Genomic DNA, 20,281 nt, shown 5'->3' with positions numbered 1-20,281 from the left:
CTGGTCCTCTGGCATCTGTCGCATCAGACCTGCTGGCATCTGTGTGTGTGTGTGTGTGTGTGTGTGTGTGTGTGTGTGTGTGTGTGTGTGTCTGTCTGTCTGTCTGTCTACTCGGGTGTTTCCATAACTCAGCAATGATAAGGTGTAGGACTCACCCTCATCTATGATTGTCTCCTGAGCATCATGAAGAAAACCTTGCTCCCAAACAAGATTCTGTTCACAGCTGCCAAACCAAAAACCAAGCTCACTGCCACGGAGCCAGTGCCAACTCCCAGCAGCCCTGCAGGACAGGGTAGAACTGTCCCCTGTGAATTCCCGAGACTGTCACTCTTCACAGCAGTAGAAAGCCCTGTCTTTCTCCCACAGCACGGCTGGTGGTTTCAAACTGCTGACCGTGTAGTGAGCAGCCCAGCGCATAACCACTATGCCACCAGGGCTTCCAGTTCGCAGCTACAGGACCAGAAACTCAGCGTACTGTGTTTTTGTGGCCACTCACTTTAACACATAGTGGGTAAGAATTCCATATACCGTTCACATTCAAACTCCCTCACCACCATCGAGTTGATTCTGACTCACAGCAGCGCTACAGGGCAGATTCGAAAGGCCCTGTGGGTTTCTATGGCTGTCACTTATTTATTTTTTTTTTTTGCTCTTTTTTTCCCCATCTTGTATCTCCACTGTTGGAGAAAACGTAGCATTATGGGGTGACGATGGCATTCCGTGGAGAATCTTAATCTTTGGTCACAGCGTTAAGAGCTCTTGGTCTCAGTTCCACAAGCCCTCTTTGAAATGACCTGACTGTCAGTCTTAACAGAAGTGGAAAGCCTCATCTTTTTCCGTTGGAGCAGCTGGTGGGTTTGAACTGCTGGCCTTGTGGTTACTCGTAACCCACTATGTCACCAGGGTGCTTCTCATATATGCACACACACAACCGCACAGAGTATCTATAATTATATGTGAGGGCTTCAGAATGCTTGTGGGAAAATGGAATTTTTGAAGCCCCTTCTACTATATAGACATAGTAGAGTTATTATATGTGTACCTATCATATATGTCAACATATGTATGTGGATATAAGAAGCCCTTTTATGCACATCAAAAGAGTTGAAAGAACCCACAGACCGGGGGGAAATCAGTAATGATGCATCAGTTAACAGGCTAATTTCAAAAATCTATAGAAAACTATACCCTCTCAGTAAGAAATACAAATAGCCCAAAATCAAAAATGGGCAGACAATTTATTTAAGATGGCCCCCATGTGGCCAAAAAGCATGTGAAGAAATGTTCACATCCAGTAGCAATAAGAGAAACACACAACAAGATAGCACCTCATGCTGATGTGCTTAGCAAAATTCGGAAAATACTAAATGCTGGAGAGGATGTGGGGAGATGGGAACGAGCTTACGTTGCTGGCGGGGCTGTAGAGCTGTCCAGCCCCTCTGGAGAACAGTGTGGCGCTTCCTTAAACAGATGCAAACACAAGCCCCTGAGGATTGTACAGTCCCTCTACTGGGCGTATGCCCTAAAGACATCAAGACTGCAACACGGACAGACATCTGCACACCTGTTTACTGCAGCAGTTTCCGTAATAGCACAGACATGGAGCCCGCCTGACACGCGGATCATAGGGCATTGGATATACAAGCTCCGGTACGTTCGCACAATGGAATAGTATGCATCGATAAACAATGACCACACTCTTTTTTTTTAATCAATTTATTGGGGCTCATACAATTTATTACAATACATAGATCAATTGTGTAAAGCACATCTATACATTTGTTGCCCTCATCATTCCCAAAATTTGCTAGCCTCTTGGGTTCCCGGAACCCGCTAATTTTCCTTTTATATCCCCCCTCCACTTCCCTTCCTCCTTCCCTCTCCCCCATGCACCCTTAATAATTTATAAATTATTATTGTATCTTATATTACACTGTCCGGCGTCTCCCTTCACCCACCCCTCTGCTGCCCGTCCCCCAGAGAGGAGGCCACACGTAGCTCCCTGTGATCCATTCCCCCTTTCTACACCCCCTTTCCCTCCTGGTATCGCCACTGTCACCCCTGGTCCTGAGAGGTTCCTCTGTCCTAGATTCCCTGCGTTTCCAATTCCCGTCTGTACCGCTGTGCATCATCTGGTCCAACCAGGTCTGCAAGGCAAAATTGGGGTCCTGGTAGTTGGGGGGAGGAAGCGTTCAAGAACCAGAGGAAGGTTGTGGGCTTCATTATTGCTATACTGAACCCTAAGTGCCTCGACCACACTCTTTTCAAATCAGTTTATTGGGGGCTCGTTCAACTATCAACACACTCCCTCCATCCATCCATTGTATCAAGTATATTTGTACATTGACAACACTCCACAAGACATGGATGAAACTAGAGAACATTAAGCTTAGCAAACTTAATCAGCCTCGTAAAGGCCAATATTGAATGACAGCGTTATTATAAGGAAGGACGAAGAAAAGGAAGAGTGGTTCATATACCTTAGGATAAGACCGAAGAGTACCAGGAGCCGGGGGCAGGGGACGGGAGTGGGGTGGGGTGGGGTAGGAGAAGCAGCAGCCCCGATGACACCCCAGCGACTTGTTGGACACATAATGGACAGGCTGAGCCGACCAGTGGAAGGGGAAGGCTGTCTGCTCCCGGGAAGGCTTACAGCCTCGGGAAGCTTCATCGGGTGGCTGGGAGTCGGAAAGGACTCTGTGGCAGTGGCTTTAATTTTTATTCTTATGTCCATGTAGCTATCGATCTATCTGGGGGGACAAGGGACTTCAAGACGTTGGGGGGGAATGCCTTGTCTTTCTGTCCCATCTCCCCCGGAACTCTCTGCCGCCACCCCCTTTGTGTCATCTGTTTGAGAGCTTCACGCAGCAATCCCTGCTTTCCACCCACCTCTCCCAGGTGCTTTCTCTTTGGCGTGATTTGTCTGACATCCCTGGACCATGGCTTGGGATCCCAGTTAGATTGCCGGCGGCAGGGTGTGCAGCACAGTCCCTGGGAGCCCTGTAGAGCCCGGACCCCCTCCAGGGCATGAGCATCAGGCCTCAGACTCGGCTCCCATCGGAGACTGTGCTGAGCCCGCTGCGTCCCTCTGCAGGCCGAGAAGAATGTGATCCTGGAAGAGAAGATCCAGGTCCTCCGGCAGCAGAATGAAGACCTCAGGGCCCGGATCGACCAGAACACCGTCGTCACCAGGTAGGCCGCGCACATGTGACCCGCACGTGTGACCCGCCTTCCAGGGCTCTGTGTTTGCTCCGAGTCCAGGGTGCTCATCACCTCTGAGCTGTGGTGGGGGCTAGCACACACAGTCGCTGGGAATTCCCTAGCTGGATGGAAGGCTAAACCTAGCCACCACCCACGGAGCCCATTGCCTTCTCCATGGTTTAGGGGGTCCTAAACCCAAACCCCATTGATTCCTGCTCACAAGCAACTCTATAGGACAGGGTAGAACTGACCCACTGTGTTCCCACAGGACAAATGAGTGCTCCACCCTCCACACCCACCTTCAGAGAGGTTAAGGACTCGTTTCAGGAGGCGGTCAGACCACAGAGGTTTCCAAGAGGACTACCGTCTGCCCAGGTGTAGCCAGGCACAATCAAGCCACCAGCCGTCACGTCAGGGCTCTAACTGCTTCTGAGTGTCTTCCAGGCAGTGCAGACTCGGCCTGGTCACAGGACAGAGTGGGTGGAACATGCCAGAACATGCCATGGCCACCCACACTGAGCTGTACCCGTGATCCCCTCTGCGTGAGCAGTGGCCCACGGAAGACTCTTGCCTCCAGCTGTCTCTCAACACCACCACCCAAGTGGCACTTTCTGTTTCTGACCTGAAACACAGTCGGACCCGGGTCCCAGCCCCTGTCCCACAGGCAGGGGAAAACCAGCCGTCAGCATGACTCCCAGAGTGCGCAGAGACCACCTGGGCCTGCTGTTGCTCGGTGACGGAAACCAGAAAGGATACAGGCAAAGACATGAGCCAGCAGAGTCTGAAAGAGGGTCCAGCTCAGGGCCACCATTATCCCTAGGGACCGGCAGCTCCCCCTCCCACCCAATTCTCACCAATACAGGAGCCTCTCAGGCCCAGGAACCCTGTTGACTGGGAGCCCAGCTGGGGGCTGAGTGCATAGTGCTGGTAGCTTTCCTCCAGGACAGGCCTGGGTGACCAGCTCCTGTCTCTCCCTGCCTGTTGCCGGGAGGGGTCTGTAGACCCACTGACATCGAGTTGATTCTCACGCAGAGCAGCATGGTAGCACAGAGTAGAACTGTTCCACGGGGTTCCCAAGTGGCTCCCATGTCCCTCAGCCTGGAGTCGGCTTAAAGAGAACTCAGCAGAGGTTTATGGGCATCGAGACCATCCGGGCAAGTCGTCCAGATTTGCGGAGTGACAGTGGGGGAAACACGTGTGTGTGCAGGGAGAACAGAAGCTGGGAGCCCGTGGTCCTGGGGGGCTGAAAGGCAAGCTCTGTACAAGTGGGGACCGAGCAGGGACCGTGCGCACCACGGGAGAGGGCTTACAGGATCGGTGACGGGGACGCAATTGCAAACGTGCAGCCCCTACGGTGGATCACACGATGGCCCCAGGACAGGCGTCTCAGGTACCCTGTGAGAGCCCATTGCTGTCTCCAGCATGCTGTCTGCTTCTGGGGGGTCCCTCCATCGTCAAGATGGCTTCGTGCACCTGCCTGACATTGAGGAAAGACCCTCCGGGAATAAACTCCGATCAGGCCTCAGAGAAAGGGGACGTCTCCTTTAGGGTCTGTGGGTGGGTCAGCTTCGAGGTCCGAGGACCTTCGAGGAGCAAAGGAAGTTTGTGGGATCCAACATGGATTCTAGAGTGATGGCAACGTCGTAGATGTGAGTTCAGGCTCCACGCTCAGACCCTTCTGTTCCCACACACCGCAGCACGGGCGGTCTGACGCACTCAGACACCCCTCTGGAGCTGAGCGCCGGTGGGTGCAAACTGCTATCCTTTCAGATAGCACAACTGCACCACTGTGGCTGCTTGGGGCCTCCTGATGGCGGGCACACAGTAGGTCTCCTCCTCCTCCTGTCTTCTCAGAAAGTGTGTGCAGAGAAACTCCTCGGGGCCTGGCAGTTCCCTGATGAAAAGACTCGGTCCCTTCTAAGCAGACACGCCCAGGCAGGGGTTGCTGAGATGGGGGGCAGGGCTGAGTAGCATGGAGACAGGAGAGGCATCTCGGACACAGCATGGCAGGCCAGAGAGGCCCCATGCAGTGGCCCCCTGTGTGCTAAGATTATTGCTGATAGAAGTCCCCGGAAGTTCCCACCCACCCCTCACACTGGCTCCCCACCGCCCCTTCTCTCCTTCAGCGCAGCTCTGGCCCCTAGAGGACAGCCAGCACCTCCCCTGATCTGGTCAGAGGGGCTGGGAGGGGACTAGGTTTGGGTGCAGAGGCTCCAGGATGGAAATGCCAAGGAGACCTGCTGAAATGCTGCTCCATCCGTGGGTCTGGCGCTTCCCTTTCCCCCTCCCCCCACCCTGTGTCACTTCCCTCTGGCCACCAAGGTCTCCAGGGCATGCCTGGCTGCCTGGCGCCCGGTGACACCGCCCCCTCCCCTTGCAGACAGCTGTCGGAGGAAAACGCGAATCTCCAGGAATATGTGGAGAAAGAAACCCAGGAGAAGAAGAGGCTCAGCCGGACCAACGAAGAGCTGCTTTGGAAACTGCAAACCGGAGACCCGACCAGCCCGGTCAAACTGTCCCCCACATCCCCCATTTACCGCTGCTCTTCCTCCGGCCCCCCATCTCCAGCCAGGGTCAGCACCACGCCGAGATGACGCCGCCTTGCAGCCTGCAGTGCCCGGCTGGCTTCTCCGCCCCCCTGGGCGCTTCCCTCCACGGGGAGAATTAGCCCGAGGAGCTGATAGCGCGGTCGGTCGCGGTGCTGGCCCTGCCCGCATGCTCAGTAGTGGCATCACTGTGTGCTAGCAGAGCCCTCATCTGCGTCCCAGGCACAACTGTCTCGGGCACACACGTGGGCAGGTGTTGGCCGATGTGCCACGTGCCGCCGCCGTTAGCCAAGAGAGAGAGACCACCCGTGGCCATGACCTGTTCTTTCGAGAGGACCGTCCAACGCAGACTTCCAGGCTGGTGACGCACCGCTCCATTCTGAATCTCCCTAGGGGGCTTTCAGGCCCCGCGCCAAGTGGGGTGCCCGTGCGGAGACGACTTGTAGACAGGCGCAGCTATGCCCAATGGCGTTGTTTTTTAATTCTCACAAGAAGCGCTGACCTATTTTCATGACCGTCAGCAGTTTTCTAACGCGTGCCTCAGAATCATTGGGAAATGAAAACGCATTTCTATCGAGCTTCCCAGGAATATTTCTACCCAGAAAAATTTCTACCCAGAAAATAGGAAAAAAAGGAAAAATATTTAAAAAACAAACAAACAAAAAAGAAACCACAGCAGAAGCACCTTTGCAGCCTACCGCCACGTGGGACCCTTGTGTAAACCGCACACCAGCGATTTATGAAACGGTCCCTCCCCAGTCGGCAGGATGTCAGGTCTCTCCTAGTCCATCCACAAGTTTTCATTCGGCACAGCCCTGTCTCGAGTGGGGACCCCAGAGGGGTCAGCATTGGTCAGGGGCTGCTCGTGCCAGGACTCCTCTCTAGCCCTCATACGCTTGTCTCGCGCTCCTCCTTGGTAACATCTTGGAATCAGTCACTCAGTCATTGTCCCCTGGGGAAACAAAATCAACCAAGGGCAGGATGCCCTTGTCAGGCCCCAAGACCGTCTGAGCCCCTTCCTTGCAAAGGTGGGGAACTGTATGGGAGGGGGCCTGTCTCTGGACGCAGCACCGAGAGGGAACGTGCGCTCTGCCCTGGCGGCGTGTTGGATGAGTGGTCAGCCACAGAAGTGGGGGCCTGATGGAGGGCGACGCCCACCCCCCATCTCTGATCCTAGCACCCCGCCCATCAGTGCTCATGAAGATGACCAGGGGCTTCACCAGGGGCTTCCAGGAAAGCAACTCCTGCGTCCTGCAGGACCGAGTTATCTGATCCCCAAAGCCCAGGTGATGGAGCAAAGCCCCTCCTGACCAGGGCCCCATCCTTTGAGGAGGGTCTCCCCAAGAGGGGAGCACCGTGACGCAGCCGGCCAGCGCTCCTGGTTCCTGGTCTAGTTGCTCGTCTCTGCAGTAGTAGCATTAGGATGTGAAGTGTGTTCACGTGCGTAGTGCAGCCGTGGAAGCTTAGGAGCATGGTGCTCAAAGACATAGTTTGAACCCTTGACGTGGCGGTGGTGATGATGATAATGATGATACCTTTATTTACTGTGTGTGATCAAGACCCTGCACTTCTCCCCCAAGACCCTGTAAACAACGTTCTGAGCACACCCCGTCTTGCGCATGCCTGACACAAGAAGACCCACACAGGAATCCTATTTGGCCAAAACCAGGAAGCGGGGAAGATTGAGCCCCCACCCAGAGGGGGCTCAGTGAATCCAGAGTCCCCCCACAGGTGCCATAACCGAAAACCTGGTTATGGCAGGGGGCTGTCCCTGGCCTGCTTCAAAGCTGGGCTGGCGGGCCTCAGGGGCACCCCATCTCCAGCAAGCCCCCACGGGTCCTTTGTCTGCCCTAGGGCCTACATGGTCAGTGTACAGTGCAGACACAGTTTCTCTTAGTGGCCCTGTCTGCTTGACGACGTTGGCTCAAGGTGGCCGTTCCAGTAGAGTAGAGCGCGCCCCACTCACCAGTCCCCCTGCCACCCTTATCGATGTATCCCCCCACTTGGGCACCACCTGCAGACACCCGCTGGGCCACAGCTGAACTCTCAGAACCAGGAACCGATTGCAGAAACGCGTCTGCGGAGCGCAGTAGCACAGCAATACAGATTCGGGGTTAGGTTAGCTTGGGTTACGCTAGGGTTAGGTGACGTTAGGAGGCTGGGGCCCTGTGCCTGTCAGTCATAGTCCACGTGGTGGTAGTGTCAACGCCAAGGCAGTATTCATCCTAGCCTGCCTTGACCTTGGTACTTTAGGGAACCCTCCCTTTGCCCTGGCTTCCTTTTTTGTTCTATCCTGGCCATTCATCCCTGATGTCACCACCTCTCCCATGCCACATGGAGGTGGCCACTGCTGCACCCCCTCCCACGCCTCCTAGCCCCATGTCACTAGACAAGGAAGTCATCTTCTCGTCCGTCCGCCCCAGGCAAGAACGGCTCCACCAGCAGAGGCTGCGCTCTCGCCTGCTCCTGCCACGCCCACCAGCACCACCTCCTCCCGTCGCCTGGGAGACATGTCTGTGCCCCCACCCACCCCTGCACCTTGCCCACTGTGTGCTGGGGCTGGCCGCTGGATGGCTGGCCACTGGGCAGGTTGGGGGGTGGAGGTCGGACGCACTCTGTTGCTATCTGAATGAAGACCCAGTGCCCCTTTCTCGCACCCCTACAATTCCTGTGTTGCATTTTTTGTGTTCAATTCTGAAGCATATTAAAAAGAACTCGAGGGAATGTGTGTGGTGCCCACTTGAGTCTGCCCCCAGAGACCCCCACCCTTGCCTCAGCAGGATGTGTGCAGCATCCCCACGGACCCGCCCAGACCTGGGCAAGCTGAGGGCTGTGCCCTCCCTACAGCCCTCTAGTAGGTTGGGGGGCCGCAACCAAGTCCCCCAAAATTAGGACACAACAGATTATGTCCAGCCCTATCCCCGTCTATGACAAACTCGGACCTAGTTAGGCATCCTGGTACACCCCGACGAGAGGTGGATTTAACCAAAGTTCAGCCCACCTGGGCCTGGACCCAGAGGAAGACGAGGCTTTCTACACCTGTGCGGAGTTACACCCTCAGAACCCACGGGTGTTCTACCCACAAAGGAGTTGTAATTGACTCGATGGCAGTGAGTTTTCCTTTGTTTGGGGAGGAGGGGTGGCGCTGGGACCATCCCAGGACCCTGCTCACAGGCTGCAGGGTGAGAAGGACCATCCCAGGGGACTGCCATGGTCCACCTGTTCCTTGCCATGGGCTTTCTCAAGCCGCAGGGCCCTGGGGATGCCTGGCTGTCCCTGAGACAGACCCAAGTGCAGAGGGTTGCACCCATTCCCACCAAAAGACCCTGCCCCACCCTTCCCTCCAGCCTCCAGGCGGGGCAGCCAGCCTCTCCCAGAGCAGTGCATCTGTGCCTGCAGGTCCCAAAGGAGACACCTACGTGGTGTGCCAGTTCCCTGGGGGTGGGTTTGTGGGGGTGGTGGCAGGGTCCATGAGGCTGGCCAGAAGCCCCGGGGGCACAAGGTTGCCAGTTGAAACCCACCGCATGCATCCACCAGTCTGCCCCACAGGGTTGAGTCACAGGCACCAAAATCGAACCTGTGATGCCTAACAACCACCTGCTGGGTTAATGATCTGCCGGTCACGCAACCAAACCAAGGGAGCCTGGTGGTAGAGTGGTTGCACGTTGAGCTGCTAACCTCCAGGTTGGCAGTTCAAAACCTCCTGCCGCTCCGCAGGAGCAAGATGAGGCTTTCTGCTCCCCTAAAGAGCCAGAGCCTTGGAGACGCGGGCAGGTTGAACTGCACAACAGGGCCACGGTGAGTCCGAGTGGACTCGAGGGCAGGGAGCTTTAAAGAAGCCCTTTGCAAAGGATGGTTTGAACGGCTGCCTTTATGGCGTGGTGGCGGGCATTGTCATGGCAACCACACAGGACAGAGTAGAGCAGCCCCACAGGGTTTCTAGGGTGGTGAGCTTAATGGGGGGTGTGGGGGCTGATCTCCAGGGCTTTCTCTCATGCAGCCAATGGGCGGGCTCGAATTGCCAACCTTCCCGTCAGCAGCCAATGCTTAACCCGGTTGTGCCGCCAGGACCTTGGTCAAAGGAGAGGGTTCCACTTTGAGGAGGGGTCTGCTGAATCCCCCAGAGTCGAGGCTCCCAGGCTCTCTACTACCACCCAGCACCCTCTCCTCTGGCTGGGGGCGCAAGACCCTGCCGTGAGGGGTTTGAAAGGTTGGCCCCCAAACCCACCTGTGGCACCCTGGAAGGATGACCTGGCTATGTGCTTCTGTAAACTGATACTCATGAATCCACTTGGTAGCAGTGGGTTTGGTTTTAGCGCCCCCCGGTGGCAGAGTGGATGGCAAGGCTGGTGGTTCAAACGTACCAGCTGCTCTGCGAGAGCAAGATGAGGCTGCCTGTTCTTATAAAAACGTACTGCCTCCGAAGCCCTCTGACCTACAGGCTCTCTGAGTTGGAAGTGACCTGAGTGGGCCTGGTCGGTCTGCCTTTGAAGGCCTGGGTCGTGCAAACGGTTACCGCTCTCGGCTGCTAACTGAAAGGTTGGCAGTTAAAGACAACCCACAAAGTCCTGGCAGTCCACACCAAACCCTGACCCCACAGGTGAGGCCGTCGTGGGTCCCAGCATGGCCCCAGCACCACTTCTGGCCATTAGGCGGCAGTGCGTGCCTGAAGGAACCGCTCCTCCCTCAGGCTTCCTGGGCCAGTCCCCTGCAGAGCCCCAAGGACAAGGGATACTGGAATCCCGGGGCAGGCTCTGGGTCGCTGCGGCAGCACCCAGTCTGCCTCCCACACACGGAGGGCCCTCACCTCAAGGGGTGTGACAAGCACGCTTAGGACGATATGACCCCGGGGGCAGGATGGGAAACTCCTTCCGGATGTCATTACATGCCCGGTTGACTGCGGTCACCTCACATGGCACCGTCTGAGCACAAACACTGACGCCAGCCATGAGTTCCCTATAGGACACACGGGAGCCAACTGCCAGCTGTCCTGGGCATCCGAAACCCCCACCCCACCCCCAGCACTGGTCATGCCCTGAGCAACCTGCCTGTCATATAATCACTGGGATATCACTTGGGCATCTCGGCCGAGGACTGACGTCCACTTGAGCAAATCTGCCGCCTGTGTTTAAAGATAAATAAATGCTGGAGGCCCGGTGGCCCATGGGGTTAAGCACTGGGCTGCTAACCACAAGGCTGGTGGTTCAAGCCCCCCAGCCACTCCATGGTAGAAAGATGAGGCCGCTTCCATGGAGATGACCTTTGGAAACCCTCTGGGGCAGTTCAACTCTGACCTGCACCCAAACCTAACGGCTGGCGAGTCGATGCCGACTCACAGTGACCCTGTAGGACAGAGGACTGCCCCTGGGGATTTCCAAGACTAACACTTTTTTTCCTAATTAAAAAAAAATTGTACTTTCCACAGATCATACGATTAAATCGTTCAGCTATATTCAGCTGATGTGTGCCCTCACCTCCTCAATTGTTTTCAGGACATGTTTCTTCTGTGCTGTTTTGAGATGCTCTTTATGGGAGTAGGAAGCTCCCTCTGTCTCCCTCAGAGTGGCTGGTGGTTCTGAACTGCTGACCTTGTAGTTAGCAGCCCAGTGCATAACTTCTGAAAATCTGCATTGACCCCATGGCAGTGGCCTTGGCTGGGCTTTGGGCGAAAGCCTGCTTTCTCGAGAGGGCATGAAGCCAAACCCCCAAGCCAGGGTCGCCGAGTTAACTCATCGCGACCTTATCTAAGGTTTCCAAGATGGTTACTTTTCATGCAGACAGCCTCGTCCTTCTCCTGAGCACCGTCTGACGGGTTTGAACCACCAACCTGTGGTTGGCAGCCCAGAGCTTGGCGGATGGCACCACCAGGGCTCCTTTCAAAGGGGCCCGACAAGGTAGTCAAACATCAAGACTGATTAGGATCGCTGACCCCCTCCCCTCTGCAAGCCTCCATGCTTTACTCCCACCGGGTTAAGGCGTCAAAGGTCTGGAGCATCCCTAGTCCCGGGGAGTGTTTCCTGAAGTGGGCAATACTGACCCCTGGAGGCCAGTGCTGGAATGAAGCCGGGGGTTGGGGTGGAGGCTGCAACAGGCATGTGGGTGGACACCTCATCCGATGGTGGGCTGGAGTGGAACACGGTTCCCATTGTTAGGGGGCGCTGCGCCATTTTGTTCTAGAAAGGGGTGGCGGGGTCAATTAAGTTTGTCAACCTATGGTCTAGACCCGGGGTTGGCCAACCTCTGACACTGAAGAACCAGCCAAGCCTGTCCTGCACAATTTTTCCTCCTTTTCTTTAATAAACTGTTTTCATGGCTGTTTCTTACAGCTCTCACAATTGTGAAAGTATTGGAGAGAGAGAAATATAGTTCCACTGACAAATGAGATCACGTTGATCTGAGTAATAGCCCTTACAAATGGTCCCATTTTACTCCAGAGCCACATGGACATCCTGCAGGGGCCGCAAAGACTGGTGGCTTGAGGGGACAGCCCCCAACAGTCTCAGAGTGGGGGTGGGAGACCAGAGGCCCTACCCTGTCAGCTAAGTGTTACACTGCTAACCCCAAGGTGAGTAGTTCAAACCCACCACCTCTTTCCTCAGGAGCTGGAGGACGCTGTCTAAAGATTTACAGCTCCAGAACCCATTAGATGACTGAGGGGGCAGGTGTGGGAGGAAGTGGGTGGGGGATTCCAGGCATGGGACCCCAGTCGTGGAAAAGCAAGAGAATTGCGGGGTCCCTCCCAGGATGTGATGGCCCAACGGCTCAGGGGTCAGCAGCTACCCTCAAAGGTGGGCTGTTCAAACCCAGCCCCCCGCCGCTCTGTGCCAGAATGTCTGGCCGGTGCACTCTGCCAAGCGGTAACTGACCAGAACCCCGACCTGCAAGCTGAGCGCGTCCGAACTCTCGGAATCACGAGGCAGACTTACACCGGAGGCTGGATGAAGCTACGGACATAATTTATTAGAAGTGGCAGAAGTGTGAGATGATGTACCATTAAACAACGGCTGATTTTACAAGAGAGGCCGGCCGGAAGTTAGCAAGATACAGTGTGGTCGGCAGAAAGGCAACAAAAAGAGAGGTTCACGGGTTTTTGTTTTGATTTGGGGGTAGGGGGCAGGTGGACGACACCTAGACTTGTCCTTAAAAAAAAAACAATGAAAATGGGGGGGATGAAAGAAATGGAGACAGGAGGGGCCCAGAGACCAGCCCGATTTGCGAAATTAGCATCAGAATCAAAATCTAATATCACAATTATAATAAACTCTAAAAAACAAAACAAAACCTATTAGAAAAATAGAACATCCGAACGAGCAAAAAATATACAATTCACATAATTAAAAATTAGGGGGGGAAACCCAAACACAGCAGTGGCCCTCCTTTCGTAAATTGGCTCCGTGTTCATCGGGAGATGCAGATGTCCATGGGGAGGGACCACTGCCCTTATCGGTTTGATAAACCAGTCCTCCTTGATGACCTAGCCCGGGCTCCCGAGACCCAGGACGCAGAAATACACGACGTAATGACGCAGTTGACAGTCATCTTCCTGTGCGTGGTGGGTGAGCACACAGGGGGTCTGCATGGCACAGAGACTTAAGCGGGAAACTAAGTCCCCAGCGTCAACGTTCCCTTGTCACCCAAGGGGCAGCCGAACACCTCGTTCAGATATGAGCCAAGTCTGGTCGCCCATCGGGCTGGACCCGAGAATCCCCTGAGAAAGTCGGTCTGGGCGTTTTGTGTGCGACGGACGCTGTCTCCCGGGGGTCCCCACCCCTGGGGTGGGGTGACCAGGAGCGGCGAGGCATGGGTGCAGGGGGACACAGCATCGGAGCAGTGGGCGAAGGCGGGGGGCCGTGGACCGGCCACCTCGAAGCCCGTCGCACGTCCCGATGCCAAGGATGCAATCCAGTGTGCCTGGCTGCGCCGTCCACCCACCTGTGGCCAGGTGTCCTCAGCCGTCCCTCCGCGGAGACTCGTGTCTGTGCGCCCACACCCCGCTGGTCACCCCCGGCCTGGAGTCAGAGTGGGGGTGCCTCCCCAGCTGTGTCCTTGGAGACACCTTCCATCCATCTCTCCTGAGGACCCCTGGGCCCAAGCTGGGTGGGGGTGTCTGCTTGGAGTGGCAGTGGGGGCCCTGCCGGCTCACGGAAACACGCGGGCCTGGAGGTCCGCGAGGCAGCACCGAGGTCTCTTCACCCCAAACGGGTCTTTCAGACCTGGACCTTTGGGGGGTGGGGGCTCCACACGAGGAAGCCCTGATGGATGGTGACCCCCCCAAGCGGAGGCCGATTCCTACCAGGGACAGCAGACGGGGGCGGCCTGGGATCCTTGGCCACCCTGCACCAGTGTGCACGCTGTAGCCCAAGCGCATCGCCCATGACTGGTTTGTGACCCAAGGAGCCACACGCCACCCTTGCCAGCAAGTGTCCTCTAGCGGTGCCGCGGCCGCGTCTCCCTGGGCGTGGGGGTGTCCTCTTCCGTGCCCCGTTCCTGCGGGGCCAGCTGGAGCACGCAAGCCTCAGGGTGGGGGGGCCCAATACTGCCAGGTAAGCAGCCCAATGGGGACACGCACCCTTTATCGGGTAACAGGCCAGGGGCTTCAGAAGGGTCATGGTGGGGGGGAAAGAATCAATGATTTATCCTTTCCTCTGCCCAGTCTGCCCCGGGGCTTCGGAAGTCCGAGGGGAAAACCCTGGTCTTTTAATCTCATCCTCCCGGCAGCTTTGCGAAGCCCCCTCCCTGCAGGCTGCGCGTGGCTAAAAGGTCACCCGTCAGAGATGGCCTCCTTGGGAGCTCCAGCCAGGAAGAGGAAAGCCAAATAGGAGAATTGTCTCCCGCCTCACGGGGGTCCCACCACACCCCGAGTTCTCCTCACCCCGACAGGAAATGAAACGCAACCAAGCACGGGGGGTGTGGGGCCCCCAGAGGGCAACAGACAATCCAAAATAAGTTAATTATGTATCAAAATATTTTACAGCACCAATCCGCAGAAATTTAAAGACTTTCCTTCTTTGGAAACCCAAGCTTTGGACTTTTGATGGAGGCTGGGACATTCCACACAAATGGGGTTTGGCGTCCGTCACCCCTCCCCACCCCCACCATTCCTAGCCCTGACCCCTCGGCTCTCTGCCTCGCTGCCCCCTCCCCACTGGCTCCTGGGAGACCAACTCACAGCCTGGTGGCCGTTTCTCTCCAGGACAGGAGGAAAAATGGCATCATGCAGCAGACCTCTATCAGAGGTCAAAGATCAGCAGGGGGTTGACAGGGGTGGGGGTGAGGGGGTGACACACATTTCCTCTTTTTCAAACGGTCCAGCCTGCTGACTGCTGTCATCTCCTACTGACACGGAGGCCCGTCCGCCTCCCGCGTCGCATTCTGTGCGGAAATGAGGCTGAGCCTCGCCCTGCTCCTGCTCCGAGAGGATCATGGGATGGAGTGCAGTGTGTGGGAGGGTCCCGGCCTCGTGGAGTGTGGTGTGAGGGGCCAGTCGACCAGGCTTGGCGTGGGTCAGCGTGTCACAGGGCCACCAGAAGAACATCGCCACCCCCCCAGCCCCCTGCCCTGAGCAGCCCGCAGGCCCCGTTACGGAGCAAAGGCCACGGCCATTCCCGGGAACAAGAATCGGCAGCCTTGGCATGGTGGAGTGATTCACAGCAGCGCCTGCCTAAGTAAACGTCGTTGGATAATACGTGAAGAGGGGCCAGGAGGGTGGCGTCATGGGCCAGCAGGCCCGGGAGGACTGGGCACCACCACCCTGGCCCTGGCCCTGGCCCACGACTGCCTCAGAAACCTTACAAGGTCCAGACGGCCAACCAGTCATTCCGGAATTCAAGGACCAGGCTGGGGAAGACCCTCAAAAACGAATTCCAGCCAGGGGAGGCCAGTCCCTCCCACAGCCTCCTCTTACTCATTCTGCCCCTGCTGCCATCTCACGGGCCACAGCCTTAGGGGACCCTGTGCGCAGCAGCTGGAGCAGCCTGGGCCGTTAGCAGTGGGGCAGGAAGCCTCTGGGGTGGCCACCCTGCCCTTTGTCCAGATGTGACCCCCACTCCTGATACTGTTGGGGGCCCCAGGGTGTCCTCTGAGGGCCTGTCACAGTGTATACACAAGCAGAGCCCTAAAGGGAAGGTGGACTCAGTGTGTGTGTGTGTGTGTGTGTGTGTGTGTGTGTGGAGGGTCACCTTCCAACACCCCACCACGGAGGTTTGATTCTCAAGGACCAGGTGGCCGGGGGGGCCCCCCCTGCGGCGGGCCAGGACCGAGGAGGGCGGTGGCTGTCCTTAGTTCGAGTAAGCACGTTGGCCTTCAATACCAGACTCGGCCCTGGGAGAGGGGTCCCTGGGAGCGGCGAGAAGTGGGGGCACCTTCTCTGCAGAGGCCAAGGGCTCAGGCCTGGGCGGGAACAGGCGGTGGGCTCTCTGTAGGGAGGGATTTCCTGCCCCACAGGGGGAGAGAGGGTGGGTAAGCCCCGGCCTCCAAGGGTCCCCAGGGCTGGAGTGGCCCTGTCATTTGCAGTGGTCCAGCTGTCCGTTGGGAGTCCTCGCCTGGCCCGCTGCCAGGGACGCCTCCTCGCTGTGCCATAGGCCATAGCCGAAGTAGATGGCGAAGCCTGGGGATGGAGGGGGAGGGGGGGGTCGTGAGAGGCTGAGGCTGGCCCTCCTTCCTGTATGTGTCACCCCAAACCCAGTCACCTCTGTGTGCCGGCCCCCGTGCGTCACCCAGTCACCTCTGTGCGCCCGCCCCCGTGTGTCAGCCATGCATGTCAGCCCCACGTGAGTCAGTTCCAGGTGTGTCAGTTGACACAACAGCCCCACGTGTCACAGACAGCGGTGACCCTGGAAACACAACACGTGCCTTTCTTCCATGGCCCAGCCCCCAACCTTTTGGTCAGCACAGCTGCCTCTCAGTCACTGTTGGCGCTGGCCTGCCAGCCCACTGAGGGTGCTAAGTCCTGATCTACCCCCAGGGGCCTCGGAAGGAGAGCCTGGGGATGTATGTCCACGCACGCACGCACGCACGCAGCCACTGACCGCTGGGCTCTGAGTCCACCCAGGCTAGCAGGTGCGTGTGTGCCCTCGGGGCGCATCCCGGCCTACTCACCAACAAGCATCCAGACTGCAAAGCGCACCCACGTGCCCTGGTCCAGCTGCATCATGAGGTACACGTTGACAAAGATGCTCAGGGTGGGCAGCACAGGGAGGAAGGGCACCTGTCCAGAGACCAGGGGGGGAGGGTCAGAGGGGCTGTGTGCACACACACGCATGGGCAGCGCTCAGGAAAACAGGACTGCTGGCACCCAGGGCACGGCGAGTTAGTGCCGGTGCCCACATGGGAGATCTTCCTCCCCACCCATATCCCCAACACACACAGCCTGCTCCCCAACACACACTACACCACAATGCACACAGCCCAGTCCCAACAATGAACCTACGCCTCAACACATACCACCCAACACCCCAAGTGAACATCCCAACCCCCAACATACACACCCCACCCCAATACATACATCCTGGTCTCCAATACACACTCGAACCCCAACATATAACCCACACTGAAACACACCTGAACCTCTAAACACATGTCTCAGTCCCCAACACCCACCCACCACTCCCCAACATACAACACACACCCCCGCACACCCACACCCAAGCAGACACGCCCTGCTCCCCAACACGCACCCCAACACAAAGACACTTGCATTCTAACACATACCCCAAACCGTAATACACACCCCCACACCCCAAAACACACACACACACCACCTGGACACACACCCAACCGCAGGCCACCATGTCTCTGACTCCTGCCAGGAGCCCTGCCCACACCCTACCCCAGCCGGCCCGGGCCTGCGGGTCACCTTGAAGGAGAGCTTGGTCTTGCTCTCGGGCTGCCTCCAGATGATGACGGTGACCACGGTGCAGAGGAGGGCCGAGCCGGCCAGCAGGAAGATGGCCCACAGCTCGCCAGCCGCCAGCGCCTCCTTGCCCAGCACAGCCACCAGGCAGAAGAGGATGATGAGGGCAGCTGAGGGAGGGCGGGGGAGGGAGGGGGCACGTGAGGCGGCCGCTCCCACGGTCCAGACGCTGTCCCCGGTGGGGCGGGCACCCGACCCCTTACCTATGAGGCTGGTGGCGATGTTCACAGTGAGCCCTGAGATTCTGGAGGGTTCCGTGTTGGGCGGCGACAGGATGCCTTTCAGGGAGAACTTGGCCTGTGGCAGAAACCCTGTCTGGGAGTCGCTGGTGCACACCAGCTCGTGGTGGTCCACGGGGTCCAGCTCGTCTGTGGTTCGGGCCATCTGGTACACGAGGTTGGGCTGCTCCGGCTGGTACCTGAGCGAAAAGCGGCAGCCGTGAGCGCCCCGCCCACGGGGTGTTGCACACTGCCACCGGGAGAAAAGGCACGGGCCTTCGGGGGAGACCCCGGTGCCGCAGGGGGTTAGGCGCTGGGCCGGTGGTGCAAACCCACCCACCGGCTGCATCTTGGGTGGGAGCAGAGGCAGTCTGCTCCCTTCAGTGTACGGACAGCGTCAGCAGCACTGGGCAACACTGGGCTGGCTGTTGGGGGTTGTTGGCATGCGTTTCACAGATCCTTGCCTGAGAGGCTGGGCTAGGGCTCACTGAACACCAGCTGCTGGGAGCTCTGACTCCAGGCAAACAGGGGAAGCAGGCCTGGGGGCACCCTACTTTCTGCAGGGAGCCAGATTCAACCGGGCCCTCTGGTTCAGAAAAGCGATCAGGTTCCCTGGTTTAAGCTGAGCTGAGAGTGGGGCTTGGGGTGGGGGGTGTTGGGAGGCGGGGGGCCTGAACCTGGAGTAGTGTTCCCTCTGAAGTGAGACCCCTGAGCGGCCTGCCCACCACGAGCAGTGCCCTCTCGAGTCACCAGCTGGGAAAACCAGGGCGCCTGGGGGATCCCTGCGCAGAGAGTCACTTTCTCACAGAGGAGCAGGGCCACAGCACCACACTCACACCACCACAGCAGGGGTATGGCACATACACCTACACACACACACAGCCATCCAGTCCAGGACTCAGCAACCCTGTAGGACGGAGTAGTACTGCCCCTGGGGTTTCCGAGGAGGCTGCCAGTCTTCCCGGGAGCAGATGGGAAGCTGAACAGCCCAGACCCTTGCCTGGGGCAGGGGAAGGAGAACAGGCACTTCCGTCCCGGAACTCCTCGGACGTACCGTAAGACCAGCACGCAGGCGGCCACCAGAGAGTAGGCCAGCAGCGTCCCGATGGACATGAGGTCCACCAGGTCCTTCAGGTCGAAGAGGAAGGCCATCACCGCTAGAGAGGAGCAGGCAGATGTCAGGGCGGCGCCCGGCCAGAACCACCCCACTGCCTACACCCCACCCCTGGGGCAGGGAGCTCCGGACTTTCATCCAGAGGGACCTCTCTACAGATGCACGATCCTCATCCCAATGGGAATTTGGAGTCAATCTTTGCACTCCAGGCGGAGAAACTAGCGTGGACCAGCCTAAATTCACGATGGCTGGTGTTAAGAGGGGAGGGAGGATCTGAACTAGGCACCTCCAACTCCCCTCTGAACCATGCTGACTCAGAGTCTGGGCACTCCTGGGCTCACGGGGTCATCCCTGCACTTCTGCACCGCCAAGGTAGCTATTCTGAATCTGTGACCGATGAACACACTAGCCCTGGAGCCATTCCACCACACCCAGGCCACAGTGCCGAACCAATTCCAACTCCCAGAGCTTCTCCCCAGGGCTTCCGCCGCCGCTGCAACTCTTTAGGGGGCAGGCAGCCTCACCGGTCCACCAAGGAGCAGCCGTTGGCTTCAAACCAGCTGACCTCGTGGTGAGCAGCCCCAACACCTACCCTACACAGCCATAGGGGGCCGGCTCCTGAATGCAGGTCCCAGTGCTAACGAGGACAACAGCAGGGCCCAGGCAGGGTCGAGGACGCCCTCGATGTCCCCTGGGGACCCCGGTTTTCCAGAGACTCCTGTTGGGTCCCTAGGTGTTGGGGTGCACTCGGGGGCAGTGGGGTGTGCTTTGGTTCTTTGTTTTTGCATGGGAGTGTTTTTCCCACGGGCGCTCACCACGCCCTGCCAGAATCTCCTCGGGGAAGCGCCCATGGGTGGTGACTCTGAGGGCGGGTGGGTGGGTGGGCGTGTGCTTTTCGAGCTGAGTGCAGCCCACAGAGGACAGGGAGGGTTCGCTCTGGGGAGAGGCCCGCCCGCCTCCATCGTTTAACAAAAAGGCAGCCTCCGCTCCACAAGCCAGGCTCCAGGCAGGCACAGCGCGTGTCGGCAGAGAAAAACCAAACCGAAGACCGGGGTGCAAAAACCATTCCCCTCTTACCGGCGATGGCCCCGGAGACGACCGTGGCGGTGATGGGCGTTTTGGTCCTGTCGTTGATTTTGGCCAGAAACTTAAAGAGGAGCCCGTCTTCGGCCATGGCATAAATGACCCGAGGCATGGGGAACATGGACCCCAGCAGGCTGGACAGGAGAGAGGAACACAGAAGAGGGTGCATGTCAGGAAGAGGGCACCTCACACCCCGCGGGGACGCTGC

The 20,281-nt window shown here is 57.7% G+C and overlaps 2 protein-coding genes and 1 non-coding gene across 3 annotated transcripts in view; 1 reads left to right on the top strand and 2 right to left on the bottom strand.

Moving 5' to 3' along the window:
* LOC123522133 (microtubule-associated tumor suppressor candidate 2-like) overlaps positions 1 to 8,471 on the top strand; it is a 49,647-nt gene extending 41,176 nt beyond the window's left edge. Inside the window, exons 6-7 of the mRNA XM_045293989.1 lie at positions 3,095 to 3,192; positions 5,582 to 8,471. Coding sequence (XP_045149924.1) covers positions 3,095 to 3,192; positions 5,582 to 5,795 — 312 coding nt within the window. The 3' untranslated portion in view covers positions 5,796 to 8,471. The remainder of the gene's footprint in view (positions 1 to 3,094; positions 3,193 to 5,581) is intronic.
* LOC115870868 lies at positions 665 to 796 on the bottom strand. Its single transcript, XR_004046968.1, has one exon. It is a non-coding gene; the product is annotated as a small nucleolar RNA SNORA25 (small nucleolar RNA).
* Positions 8,472 to 12,681: 4,210 nt separating the features above from the next.
* Positions 12,682 to 20,281, bottom strand: part of SLC7A1 (solute carrier family 7 member 1) — a 56,356-nt gene continuing 48,756 nt past the window's right edge. Inside the window, exons 7-12 of the mRNA XM_004715213.2 lie at positions 20,068 to 20,277; positions 18,931 to 19,033; positions 17,862 to 18,076; positions 17,602 to 17,768; positions 16,845 to 16,953; positions 12,682 to 16,353 (exon numbers count right to left, since the gene is read on the bottom strand). Coding sequence (XP_004715270.1) covers positions 16,250 to 16,353; positions 16,845 to 16,953; positions 17,602 to 17,768; positions 17,862 to 18,076; positions 18,931 to 19,033; positions 20,068 to 20,277 — 908 coding nt within the window. The 3' untranslated portion in view covers positions 12,682 to 16,249. The remainder of the gene's footprint in view (positions 16,354 to 16,844; positions 16,954 to 17,601; positions 17,769 to 17,861; positions 18,077 to 18,930; positions 19,034 to 20,067; positions 20,278 to 20,281) is intronic.

Source organism: Echinops telfairi, unplaced genomic scaffold (genome assembly GCF_000313985.2).
Source record: "Echinops telfairi isolate 266 unplaced genomic scaffold, ASM31398v2 ScPeMD7_2565;HRSCAF=3150, whole genome shotgun sequence".
Lineage (NCBI taxonomy): Eukaryota > Metazoa > Chordata > Mammalia > Afrosoricida > Tenrecidae > Echinops > Echinops telfairi.
This window is presented reverse-complemented; position numbering and strand designations above follow the sequence as displayed.